This window comes from Lithobates pipiens, unplaced genomic scaffold, assembly GCF_037356315.1.
Source record: "Lithobates pipiens isolate NorthernLeopardFrog02 unplaced genomic scaffold, aLitPip1_a1.2 Scaffold_8, whole genome shotgun sequence".
In the NCBI taxonomy this organism is placed as follows: domain Eukaryota; kingdom Metazoa; phylum Chordata; class Amphibia; order Anura; family Ranidae; genus Lithobates; species Lithobates pipiens.
Genome location: NW_027507903.1, coordinates 135067716 through 135082151, shown reverse-complemented (window position 1 = coordinate 135082151; position 14436 = coordinate 135067716). Strand labels below are relative to the sequence as shown.

Below are 14436 nucleotides of genomic sequence, written 5' to 3'. Positions count from 1 at the left end.
ATACTACTGGAGGAAGATGAAGAGAATTCTTCTATATGAAGTCACCCCACTGCTGCTCCTATCTGCTGCCCCCAAAGTGCTCTCTACCTCTCACATGATCTCTGCTGCCCCCCTGTGCCGTCTGCCTCTTTCCGTGTGCTCTCCACCTGCCCCATGCTCTCCCCCCCCCCCCCAGTGCTAGCCAGCCCCCCCATGCTCTCCTCCTCCCTCCTGTGCTCTCCACCTCCCCCATGCTCTATGCTGCCCCGTGACCTCTGCCTCTCCCCCATGCTCTATGCTGGCCCCCTGCCTCTCCCCCATGCTCTATGCTGGCCCCCTGCCTCTCCCCCAGTGCTCTGCAGCTCCCCCCCCCCCCAGTGATCTCCACCACCTCCATGCTCTATGCTGTCCCCTGTGCCCTCTGCCTCTTCCAGTGATCACTAGCCCCTCCCCCCCAGTACTCTCCAGCCCCCCCTGTGATCTCCACCTCCCCCATGCTCTATGCTGCCCCCTGTGCCCTCTGCCTCTCCTGTGATGTCCAACTCCCCCATGCTCTATGCTGCCCCCCTGTGCCCTACGCCTCTCCTCCAGTGCTCTCCAGCCCCCCCATTGATCCCCGCCTACCCCCTGTGTTCTCCACCTGCTCCCATGCTCTCTGCTGCCCCACTGTGCCCTCCACCCCCCCCCCCCCCAGTGATCTCCACCTCCCCCCTCTGCTCTCCACCACCCCCCTGTGCTCTCCGCCCCACCCTGTGTTTTTGCTTCCCCCTGTGCTCTCCAGCCCTTCCCATGCTCTCCTCTTCCTCCCTGTGTTCTCTGCCCCCACCCCCCAAATTCTCTCCGCCTCCTCCCCACAGTGCTCTCTAGCCCCTCTGTGCTCTTGCCCTACCCCGTGTTCAAGGTTCTTCCCTGTGCTCTCTGCCACCCCCCCCCCCGCTCTACACCGCCCCCCTGTGTTTTTTCTTCACCCTGTGCTCTCCAACCCCCCGCTCCCTGTGCTCTCCAGCCCCCCCCCCATACTCTCCAGCCCCCTTGTGCTCTCCTCTTCCTCCCTGTGCTCTCTGCCTCCCCCCCCTCACCGTGCTCTCTAGCCCCACTGTTCTCAATTCTTCCCCGTCCTCTCTGCCCCCGCCCCCCCCCCTCTGCTCTTTCCCTGTCCCCCTCACCCTGCCCCCCCACCTTTGCCAGATTTCCCCCTCCCCTCTCCCGGGGATCCGTCAGGATGGACAGTGGGGAAGGGGCCAGTTAAGATGTTACATAGTTAGTCAGGTTGAAAAAAGACCAAAGTCCGTCCAGTTCAACCACAAAAAATAAATAATAATAATAATAATATCAAACAATCCCATATACCCAATTCTATACCCACAGTTGATCCAGAGGAAGGCAAAAAACCCCAGCAGAGCATGATCCAATTTGCTAAAGCAGGGGAAAAAAAATTCCTTCCTGATCCCCCGAGAGGCAATCAGATTTTCCCCGGATCAACTTTACCTATAAATGTTAGTACCCAGTTATATTATGTACACTTAAAATAATCCAGGCATTTCTTAAAGCAATCCACTGAGCTGGCCAGAACCACCTCTGCAGGGAGTCTATTCCACATTTTCACAGCTTACTGTGAAGAAGCCTTTCCGTATTTGGAGATGAAATCTCTTTTTCTCTAGACGTAAAGAGTGCCCCCTTGTCCTTTTTGTTGACTGTAAAGTGAATAACTCAACACCAAGTTCACTATATGGACCCCTTATATATTTGTACATGTTGATCATATCCCCCCTTAATCTCCTCTTATCAAGAGTGAATAAATTAAATTCCTCTAATCTTTCCTCATAGCTGAGTTCCTCCATGCCTCTTATCAGTTTGGTTGCCCTTCTTTGCACTTTCTCCAGTTCCCCGATATCCTTTTTGAGAATTGGTGCCCAAAACTGAACTGCATATTCCAGATGAGGTCTTACTAATGATTTGAACAGGGGCAAATGATATCTCTCTCTCTGGAGTCCATACCTCTCTTAATACAGGAAAATACTTTGCTCGATTTGGAACCCGCAGCTTGGCATTGCATGCTATTATTGAGCTTATGATCTACCAAAACCCCCAGATCCTTCACTATGGATTCCCCCAGTTGTACTCCCCCTAGCATGTATGATGCATGCATATTCTTATCCCCCAAGTGCATAACTTTAAATTTCTCAACATTAAACCTCATCTGCCACATAGTCGCCCAATTAGATAGAGCATTGAGGTTGGTTTGTAAATTGGAGACATCCTGTAAGGACGTTATTCCACTGCATAGCTTGGTGTCATCTGCAAAGATGGAAATATTACTTTTGATCCCAGACCCAATATCATTTATAAAGATATTAAAAAGTAAGGGTCCCAGCACTGAACCTTGGGGTACACCACTGATAACCTTAGACCATTCAGAGTAAGAATCATTAACCACTACTCTCTGAATTCTGTCTTTTAGCCAGTTTTATATCCATTTACAAACTGATATTTCCAAACCTGTAGACTTTACTTTACACATGAGCCGTGTGTGCGTAACTGTATCGAATGCTTTTGCAAAATCCAAGTCCACTGCCACCCCTCTGTCCAAGGTTTTACTTACCATCTCATAAAAAGAAATCAGGTTTGTCTGACAACTTCTGTTTTTCATGAATCCATGTTGTCTGTTGCTTAAAGATGTCATGGGCTTCTCATTCCAAAATGCCGGGCCTATTTTTTGTCCCAGTCCGGGCCCGATTTTGACACATTTTTGGGACAATTGACATTTATAAAGCGATCAGTGCTATAAAAATGCACCGATTATTGTGTAAATATCACTGTCACAGGAAGGGGTCAACACTAGGAGGAAATCAAGGGGTTAACTGTGTTCCCTAGTTAGTGTTTATAACTGTATGGGGATAGGACTGACTGGGGGAGGAGACATATCGTTGTACCTACTTAGTAGAATCAAACGATATGTCCCCTCTCACAACAGAACAGGGATTTGTGCCTTTACACGCACAAATCCTCATGTTGGTGATCGCTCGTGATCACGGGTAGCCGGTGGCGATTGCGCCCACTGACCATGCACATCAAGTCACCCTGCTGTGCAGCAGGCACCCCCTGGCAGCTCTTAAAGGGTACAATGTACCCATATGGGCTTTCACACAGCAGAGCCATTCTGCCAACGTATATTGGCGCAAGCCAGTCGGCAAGTGGCTAAAGTATTACATTAACTCCTAGGTCAATCTTTAATTAGCAAGTACCATATTCAGTAAGCACCATGAACTTAAAAGGAAAATTACAGACATAGGCTAGTTAGAAGCATTTCTGTGAGTACTATTGTAACTATGTGTGAGCATAAAACCAACTCCATTTTCTGATCGCATGTGCCTTCCCTTCTTGCTTCATGGGACTGCACAGTAACTAGATGGTCTGAGGGCCAGTTCATACCACATGCAGTTTTTTTCTGCATCAAAAAACACATGCAAAGTAGGTCATATGGTTTTTAACGGCATAGTTCACACCAGTGCTTACCAATTTCAGTGTGTTCTGTTTATATGATGTTAACTGGCCCTAATAACTTGCAAGGCTAACTGAACTCATCTTGGCAGTTATTAGGCAACCCAGCTGATACAGATGAAAATTACAGAAAGTTTTTTATACATCTGCATACAGAATGCAATTGTCACAAAATGGAACAGTAAGCAAGTTAAAGCATTACTAAAACCTTTTTTTTTTAACTTAAAACAAGTTAAACTTAATTGCTCCGTACAATGATATCGCATAGAGCGGCCCTAAACCTCCTCTCTCAGGTCCACCACCAGCGCTGTCTGCTCTTCCTCTTCAGTGTCTGCACCCTTAGCAAGCGCTTTCTACATAAGCAGACGTGAGCTAGTTTTCAAGCCAGGCTGTGTGTGTCTCTAGAAAAACACATAGCGTGGCTTGGCCCTGCCCCCTTTCTCATTGGATTTGATTTACATGGCCAATGGCTCCAACTGCTGTCGAGAGAGGGGGAGAGAGAAGGAGAGGGGGGGGAGAGAGGGGCGGCTGCTCTTGGGAACAGAGCTGGATCGAGATCGGGCTCAGGTAAATATTTGGGGGGGGGGGTACCTAATCTTGAGAGGTTTTTTTACCTTAATGCAGAGAATGCAGGAAGGTAAAAAACCTTAAGCCTATACAACAGTGATTTGCAAACTGTGTGCCGCGGCACACTGACATTTGCAGGTGTGCCGTGGGAGTTTAGAAAAATATTTGAAATTTCTAGCGTTTTGAAACCTTTAACATATCGAAAAATTAAATGGTAAATCAATGTCGCAAAAGTAACATATATAAAAAAGCAATCTGTCAGTCTGTCATTCATTGGTTCCTTTTGTAATGCAAGACTTGTGCAAAATCTCGGGAGAACTCAGTTGCTCCAATTATATTATAATAACAGAGACCGTTCCATTTGTTTGTTCCGTTTGCAGACTTTGGAGCCTCACTTCAATCTAATTTGCTCTCGAAAGCAGGAACATCCTTCACATTAATAAAGAAGTTCTTCATCACAAAAATTGTTAAAATCTTTTCAGGTGTGCCGTGATTTTTTTTTTAGATTTTTGGTGCTCCACAAGACAAAAGTTTGAGAAACACCGCTATGCAATCACTTTAACATGTGAAAATCACATTATGAATTATTATAGATGCTGGTACAAAATCTTGAAATTTGTATTTATTGAAAATATAGTAGTTACCTATTAACCACTTGCCGACCAGCGCACGACGATGTACGTCGACAGAATGGCACGGGCAGGCAAATGGGCGTACATGTACGTCCCTTTAAGTTTGCCGCCCTGCCATCGGGAGCGCGCCGGCGGCGGCGCGCTCCCGCGCTGGTCGGGACCCCCGTGAGTCCGGTCGCGGGACCCGATCGCCGCGGGCATCCCCGCGATCGTCTCACGGAGCGGCCGAATGGAGAAGTGCCGTTGTAAACAACATTTCTCCATTCTGCCTAGCAACTAGTGACGCTGATCTCTGCTCCATGTGATTGGAGCAGAGATCAGTGTTCACTAAATGAAAGCCCAACCCCCCCACAGTTAGTAACACGCCCCTAGGAACACTTAACCACTACACTGCCACCCACTGGTTAACCCCTTCACTGCCAGTGTCATTTACACAGGAATCACTGCATTTATATAGCAGTGATTACTGTATAAATGACAATGGTCCCAAAAATGTGTCAAAAATGTCCGATGGGTCCCCCACAATGTCGCAGTCACTATAAAAAAAAAAAACGCTGATCGCCGCCATTACTAGTAAAAAAAAAAAATAATAAATTAATAAAAATGCTATAAAACTATCCCTATTTTGTAAACGCTATAACTTTTGCGCAAACCAATCAATAATCGCGATTTTTTTACCAAAAATATGTAGAAGAATACGTATCATCCTAAACTGAGGGAAAAAAATGTTTTTTTATATATTTTTGGGGGATATTTATTATAACAAAAAGTAAAAAATAATGTGTTTTTTTTCTAAATTGTCGCTCTATTTTTGTTTATAGCGCAAAAAATAAAAACCGCAGAGGTGATCAAATACCACCAAAAGAAAGCTCTAATTGTGGGAAAAAAAGGACGTCAATTTTGTTTGGGAGCCACGTCGCACGACCACGCAATTGTCAGTTAAAGCGACGCAGTGCCGAATCGCAAAAAGTGGTCTGGTCTTTGACCAGCAAATTGGTCCGGTCTGAAAGTGGTTAAGTCACAAACCAAGTGGGGCATCTTCCACCGTCATACACAACTGCACAAATTTGCCATGGTAATTTAGATTTATAAATACAGTCATGATAAGATGTAGAAACCAATATGGGCCAAAAGGAATGAGTGGAAGGTAAAAGGAAGTTGGCAAGCTTTGATATTACATGCAGGGTACCTACACTTCAGACAATTTTGCAAGATTTATTTTTTTCAATGACAGATAGTCTAGAGGTAGCCACAGTCTATGTGCACAGAAGTAAAATATATTGAAGTAAAATATGCTCTATTGGCATTTATCGTTCTATAGGCTTAGACACTTTTTTACATTACGCTTAAAAACTGCATGCCCCTGTAAGTGACATCCCACATGTGTACGTAGCATACCAAAGGCAAAAGGACCAGTAAGCACAAAAGCCTCCTGCTAGTTTAACAACCCCTACACCTCTCATCACTGGGCTGATGTCGCTTAACTCTACCTCCAAATACAGAAACCAGTCCAGTGCTGAAATGCATAAGTCTCTTCCACTCCTGTTGTTCGGAAAGAAGAGTGGAGTGATGGTTGAAAGCTTTGTGTATTTTTTATTTTTTTTAAAGTGTTCTGTATAAGTTTATATACCAAATCCAGTTTCTATGCGATACACAAAAAAAAAAAAAAAAAAAAAACTTCCTTTACCCTCCCTCGACTGTGCCCTGACCTCCTTTATGTACGATTTACACATTTTCCCAATCGGACACTGTAGCTCAAAGAACAGTTTCAACAACAGACGCAGTCATCTCAATCCAGAATGCAGCAGGCAGGACCAGGTACGAGTGGCGTGGTGATGCTTGACAAGCTACAGATTTAAAGCAGAGTTACACCCAGAAATGGAACTTCTGCTGATTCGGTTCCTCCCCCTCTCCGGTGTCACATTTGGCACCTTTCAGGGGGGGGAATAGATCTGTCTAACACAGGTATTTGCTCCCACATCCGGCAAAAGAGTGCCGCAGAATCCGCAGCGAGCTACACCATGTCCAGCCCCTCCTTCGTCTCCGCAATTCCTCCCCCCAGCTGTCTTCTGGGAGACAGGTCCCAGAAGACAGCAAGGACCATTCAGAACACGCAGCGCAACTCGCGCACGCGCAGTAGGGAACCAGGCTGTGAAGCTGCAAAGCTTCACTTTCCGATTCCCCTACTGAAGATGCCAGTACCTGCACCCAGAGCCAAGGGACTGTGTCGGCTTCAGGTGAGGACATAGCAGGCGCCTTGGATAGGCAAGTGTTATTATAAAAGCCAGCACCTGCAGTATTTGTAGCTGCTAAATTTTTATTTTTTTACGGTGGAACTCCGCTTTAAGTATAATCAATGACGATGCCGATAGCCACTCCCCCTGCAACATTTTTTTTTTTTAACCCAACTGTAGTGCAAGCTAACAAACCCTACTGAGAGTGGCAACTGTTCTGAATTCAGAAGCGGTCATATCGTTGCCACACCATCATAGGCTTTGATGGCTTTGCCTAGGCCGAGGTAATGTCTTCTGTCAGCAGCAGAAAGAATCTCTCTAGTGTCCTCTATCCCAGTGATTAGACTGAAACACTAACTGAAGCAGTTCACCGGGCAGAAGGCAGTAGTATGGGACTAATTATGTACCGTAGGTCTGGTCTATATAGATCTTTATATCACTAAAGGGTTCGCCAACATGAGGAAGGAGGTCCCGATTGTACTCTCTAGGTCTTTAGTTGTCAATAGAGGGCTCCCCAGTAGGAGGAAGGAGGTCTTGATTGCTCTCTTTAGGCCTTTAGTCATCACTAGAGGGGTCATCAACCAGTAGGAATAAGAAGGTCCCGATTCCCCTATATCAAAAGGGGTCCATACCGTGACCTGCTGCAAGATCTTTGGCAACCCTCTAATGTAAGGAGGGGACTTATGCAAGGAGAAATTTCTTTGATTTGCTTAAATTTTTGCCTGTTATTCAATGTAAATATAAAAAATAAACTTCAAAAGAAACCATTAATTCATTTAAATTTGATTAATAAAACTGATTTTTCTTTTTCAGCATGTGAATATTTGTAAAATATATGATGTGGCTCTTATACCAAAAACTTTGGAAACCCTGTGTATAGGAAATTGGTGAACACAGCCAGTGAACAAGCACTATTTTACATGATTGTTTCATGTGATCCATCATCTCAGTCTAGGAAGTAGATTCTATCCTGAGCAAAAATATGTATGCAAGATATCCATAGGGGGAGATCCCTATGGGAAAGTCCAGGTTTGAAAAAGCTGACCATCAATGTAGACCACATGCTCAGCAATTGCATACAATGCAAAGCTGCAGCAAGCAAGGCTAGCAGACTGGTATCATGCATTAAAAGGGTTTTTTTTTTTTTTTTTAAATCAAGATTTCAAAACTATAATTCTACCACTTAAAAAAAAAAAAAAAAACACTAGTTTGGCCTCATCTTGAATATGCAGTTCAGGTCACCTATGTCCTTAAAGTGGTTGTATACTCGATTTTTAAACTTTTGCCTACAGGAAAGCCTATAATAAGGCTTACCTGTAGGTAAAAAAAATATCTCCTAAACCTGTACGGTTTAGGAGATATCCCCCTAGGTATGCGCCGCTGACTGAAGCGGCGCATGCGCACAAGGGGATTCTCGGCCTGAAAATCCGGCAGCCGGAATGAAATCTCCCGCGCGCATGCACGGGAGTGACGATATCGCGGCTCCGGCCACTCACAGCGCCGGAGCCACGATACCCGGAAGAAACGCAGAGGGAGCATGTCAGCTCCCTCGGCGTGGATCGGGCCAGATGTCGGGGCATCGTTCTAAGGTATTTCATAATGAGCTAGTATGCGGTGCATACTAGCTCATTATGCCTTTTGCTTTGCAGGTTTAAAAAAAAAAAAAAAAATGTGCGGGTTTACTACCGCTTTAAACTAGAGACAGTCCAGAGAAAGGAAACAAAACTAATAAAAGGGGGCTGGAGGACCTTAGATTTAAAGACAAAAAGTAAATTTCTGCCTTGAGGAGAAGGAACTTAGGAGGGAATATGATTGTAATATACAAAATCTTTTAATGGTGACTGCAGTGTTGGGGCAAAAACGGTTTAATCTAAGGTCTCTGAAAGAGACAGCCAACCACGCAAAGAAGTTTGACAAGAAGCATTTACTGCTTAGGGGTTCTATACAGTTAAAGCGGTTAGTGGTTTTAGCAGAGTGTACATAACTTCAAAAAGCTATTAGATGTGTTTCTCACTGAACAAATTCAGAGATATGGGACATCATAGTGACTTGTGTGCGCACATGTTGATCTGGGTGGATCCTTGTCTTAATTCAACCTTACCAACTTTAAGTTTTAATTAATTCTTACTTGTCCATGTCTTCTCGTGCCACTGCCATGTGGTAGGCCACTTCAAGTGTGAGTACTCCCTGGAATAGCTGTGTTCCTAGGTTAATGTGAGTCTCAACATTTTCAATGGCATAGAGTGCAGAACACACACAGTCAGATGCAGCTTCATGTAAATTGGACGATGTTTGGTCCTGTTGCTAAAACACATAAAAACAACAAAAAAAAGGGCTTACATTTAGTACATGGCAGGTTACATATACCTCATGTGTGACAACATAAACTAGTAGATATATACAAAATCTATTTTTTTTTCCAGGGATATGACAGTTTAGAGCCCAAGTCCAGCCAAAATGAATTCTTCAATTCAGCGTATAGTATAGAAGGGTTTGAACTTCAGTTTTTACTGCTATGCCCCTGGAGAGGTTTCCTTTAACTTTCCTTTCTAGTGATCACAAAGGAAGCAAGAAGCAGAATGTTCACAAAAGGACACATACTGTAATAAATTAGACTATTGGAGGTTCTATCCCTTTACACCATTGCATTCTCCATTGGAAAATCTTGCTTTCACTTCATGTGAAGGTGACCACACATAAACCCAAGACAGAATGTATAGCCCGCTCCCACTTATCGTTAAAGCTTTACATTTAAATACAGAAGTTAACAGAAACATTACTGCTTACTGTACTCTAAAGCAAGTCACCAAGAGGTAATAAAGAACTGCCTGTGCCTATTCGCTCTTGAAGACCCACACCAGCCAAAGAATGTTCAGCATGTGAAGCACTTTCAGGAGCGGTGGACACCTGTATGTCCTGCTGTGGTCGTACAGCTCTGCTGAATGTGTCAGATGCTCAAGTTCCTTTGGCCAGTGTATCTCTACAAAAGAGCAAAAATCAAAGGCACGGGTGATTGGATTGGTATTATCTTGCTCTCCTCTTTTCAAAGGTGCCTTTTTTTTTTTTTAATAGCATTATTATACTCACTGTAAAATCCTATAATTGGAGTCCATTAAAGCAACACAAGTCTTTAAACTTCAGGTTATACTACCTCCTACAGGGGGATTGGACATTGAAAATAAACTGTAGATGAGCCCAGGTAAACCCCTCCTACCACCAGCATGCCTCAGTTTTGTAGAAAAGCAGTATCGAGAGTATGGAAACAGTGATGGGACCGGTGTCCCTCAATAGACTACAAGAAAAGAATCGTACAGCAACTACAAAAAAGCACACACCAGCATACAGCACTGGTGAAGTTGCTGTCACATGTCCCAGAGGGAAGAGCTCCAGGAAGTAAAAAGAAATGGATTTATCTGTCCTTCATGAAATTAGTCACTATGAAAAGAATGGAGGTTGAAAAGAAAAATCATCTAACCAATTCATTAAAAAAAATTAAATTATCTATAATTGTTTGCAGATTGCCACTAACAAATTTCCAAAAAGGGGTCTTTGCTGTAATTTCTATAACAGTGAAGTTCCTTTTTAACCTTTGTAACATCATAAAGCAGTCCAACCGAGGACTTTAAAGTGGAGATTGCCTGAAGTTCAAAGAGCTTATTGAAGGACTTTATGCTTGAAGGTGGCATTGGATGAACCTGACATGTCCACCTAGAAGCATGTGTAAACAGAAGATCAGCTGGCAGTCTTGAAATTTGGGGAATGCTTGATGCCAACAAGCCCAGGAAGCACTCACTGAACACACACTATTGTGTTCATTGGATGGAATCCAATACTTGGAACCATAAGCTTGGAGGATGATCTGCCTGAGCCACCTAGACATGGTGGATTGTGAAGCGTATGCACCCTTCCAGGTCCATCCAGGATTACAAAAAGGGAATCAGTCTTCCTGAAACAAGCAGGGACTAATGAAATGACAAACAAGGGGTCTCAAACTGGCAATCCTCTAGCTGTTGCAAAACTACAAGTCTCATGAGGCATTGCAAGGCTGACAGTTACAAGCATGACTGCCACGGGCCGAGGCATGAAGGGACTTGTAGCTTTGCAACAGCTGGAGGGCTGCCAGTTTGAGACTGGCGGCCCTAAACATATCCAAAAGGGAGAAAATTTCCTTTTGGTGAACTGGAGCCAGACACAGGAACAGAAAGACAAAGTCCTGGGTGAGGTGAAACACTACGATAGACAAGATGCCCTTGGCTGCAATACCACCTTGTCCCTATGAAAAACTTTTCAAGACAAAGCCCCAAAAGGTCAGACACCCACCCTACAGAGAAAGGAAAACTTCCTTGTGGGTAACAGTAGATAGAGGAATGTATCTAATGGGTTGAAATGGTGGTTTCTGAAGTGCAGAGAGAAAGATTTAGATCCATCGATACATAGGGAATTACATAGCGAGAGTTACTTGGGAAGACCCCTGTACAAAAGTCTTGATCAAAGAATGAAAGGCCAACGGTATACGAATTAAAACAGAAAGAGAAGAAACCCTACCCTTGATAGTTCTAAGAGCACTGGTATAGACCAAGGAAGGAGGAGAGGATTCATTTACCAATGTGTTGTTCGCCAACTGAATCTGGGTCACGTGACTACAGAGCTGGATTTTCTGAACCACCAAGCAAGGAACAGGCTGATCCTTAAGGACAAAACAAAGTTTGTCCCACAACAGAATTTTGTGTTGTAGGGGTCTGGCACGATAATAGCAAATTGAACTGCTTTGAAAAGCCTTCCATCAAACCTGGGGTGCTCTTGAAAAAGCAGAAGACTCCTGGACTAGGGAATCAAAAACTGAAACTAGAGAGTCTGAAGCCTCGCCTGTGGAAGGAACACCGTGGCTTAAGCTATGTCCAGGACTAGACACAGATAATCCCAAACAACTGTAATAGGAGATTGTCTCACAATAATGGAGACTGAAGCCAGCAACTTGATGAATGCCTGAGATGCAAATGGGAGGCTGATGGGAAGGGTCAGAAACTGGTAGTGTAGGTACCTACAGCAGAGTGACCTGATGCGCTGGAAAAAAGGAGAACATGAAAGTGAACATCCACAAAAGCCAGAGAGTCACCCTGGTGAGGGGAGACGACAGATTTGGTGGATTTCATGTCAAATTTCTGGAGTCCACCTCCTGAAGCCAAGCATTTTGCAAGTGGGCAGTAGGAACAGATAAAAGTTCCATGTGGCTCTTGGCAAGAAGGGGCAGCAGTGGGGAGAGGCTTCCTTGATGCTCTATGACAGGAAAGAGCGTGGAGTGTGCGAGTGGCAGTGACATATGTAAATGAGGTAGCTCTCGATGCTCAGTACAGCCGGCCCACTCATTAAGTTTTCATAGGCAGCACAAACACTGAAGCAATACCAAATGCTCTGGACCTGGAAAAGGACTCTGCAGATAACTTTTGCCAGAACGAAGTCTGGAAAGCATCCACAAGGAACCCAGTACCTGGAGGTCACTTATCCCACAAAGTCCAATCAAGCAGGGTATAGATGCAGTACTCCAGAAGCCAGGCTAAATTAAAGAGCTAAAGAACAGGAATTATCCTGGGCTGAACTACAGCTTTTATTTGTTGGGTAAAATCCTCCTGTTGAATGCAGTTTAACCAGTGTACCGTCAATGGATAAAAAGGGAATTTTGACTTGCCTGTAAACTCCATATCTGGCAGTACAGGACATGGGCTTGATATTTATAGACCCTGGGCTATAGGTATGTACATTCAGGTGATTGGACAATGGAAAAGTTTTGAAGTACATGCCCTCTGGACGATTCCATATAACCCTACCCCATTCTGAGAGTCCTTGGTTTTGTAGTAGGCAATGCAGAGTAACACAGAACATGGGCAACACTTTAAAAAGCCTTTATAGGTTACCAGTTTATATTTCCACAGGAGGTCTTGCTCTCGCTCTGACATTCGCAACAATCCTTCACATGTGTGGTGCAACCGCCGTTTACATATGCGTGTGGGAGCAACACGAGTGTTCCCATTTGCATGCAAGCACAGGGGGGTGTGAGGGCACTTTCAAATTTCATATAATAATTTGTAAATATAAAATATATAATTTGAAGCTGCTTCTGTTTGATCTGCAACTGCCATGTTCCTGCATGTGTGATCAGTCTTAACACCAGTCATTTGATGGTTTGACAGTTTGTTTGAAGACATAAGCAAAAGCAAGTTAGCAATTAGGCATTTCAGGAATGGAACTGTTTTTTGAAAGTGTTAAAGCAATGGATTTCGTTTGGCTTTATGATATACTGTTGAGGTTCTGGGCTTCAGAGAAAAGGCAGCCTCCGCAAACAACAGGAGCAATGCTGGAGGCATTTAACAGCACACGCTAATTTAAGTATGACTTCAAGCGGAGTTCCAGTCCCCTGTGGAAAAAATAAAAGTCAGCATCTACAAAAACTGTAGCTGCTGACTTTAAGTCTTCTGGGAAATTTCAGTTTTCCAGAAGATTGGGGGGGGGTTTCCTTAAATGAGTCCTTAAAGCGGAACTACCCCTTTTGGGTGGAGCTCTGCTTTAATGTCTACATGTGCAATTCCCACTTCGTGCTGAAAAGGAGGAGCATTTTTAAAACTAGTTTTATCCTTGAATTCTGCTTTAGGTCGGGTTCACACCGCTGCGATGCGGGAACGCCGCGAATCCGCGGCGTTTTCCCGCATCGCATTACTCCCGCCGGCAGTTCACACTGCCCTATGCGGACGGCTGGGAGTGTCAATTATATGTTAATGACACCCCCAGATCCGTCCGCATATCGCAGTGCGATCTGCCGACTCGCACAGGAATCAGATCACATGGTGTGAACCCCCATGCGATCCGATTCTGTTGCGGACCAAAAAAAGGGTCCTGTGCGAGTTTGCTGCGGGAGCGATGCGAATTCAGCCATACTATCTGTATGGCTGAACTCACATCGCTACGGAGATCGGATGTGATTTGCGGTGCGAATCACATCCGGATCTCCCCCCGCAGCAGTGTGAACCCAGCCTTAATGCTGTAATCTCTAGATTATAGAACTTCATGATTTTTAGGAATTTCATATCCCAGAAGCTGAACCGATTTTTTATATATTCCAAATTCTCAGGAAAGGCATAGATGGGCCCCTAAAACCTATTTTCTTAATTGATATCTTTAGAGAAAAGTTAAATCTTAAGTGTGTTTGATCTGTATATCAGAGACCTGCTCAAGTTGGTCTAAACATGGTTATCATATTATGGGTCTCAATCTGGGAATAAGAAAAGGGAGAGGAGTCAAGATCTGCTTGAAAAAGCTGGAAAATAAAAAGGTTCCTCTTTTATAATATTCGAGATGGCAAATAAGATTAACTGATACAACTGAATCAAAACCATAAAAATAATCACAAAACAGGGGATGTTACAATGTGTCACTAAAGACCAACATATATACAATGTTAAAACGCATGCTTACAAGTACTATATCATAAATAAAAAGACCAAAGAGCTGAAACAGATGTTAAATCAGCT

At 44.1% G+C, this 14436-nt stretch overlaps 1 protein-coding gene across 8 annotated transcripts in view; it reads right to left on the bottom strand.

The window, feature by feature from the left end:
* TNPO3 (transportin 3) overlaps positions 1-14436 on the bottom strand; it is a 90834-nt gene that overhangs the window by 53082 nt on the left and 23316 nt on the right. For all 8 annotated transcript variants that reach the window (XM_077469502.1, XM_077469495.1, XM_077469497.1 and 5 more), the window contains exon 6: positions 9042-9217. In XM_077469502.1, coding sequence (XP_077325628.1) covers positions 9042-9217 — 176 coding nt within the window. The remainder of the gene's footprint in view (positions 1-9041; positions 9218-14436) is intronic.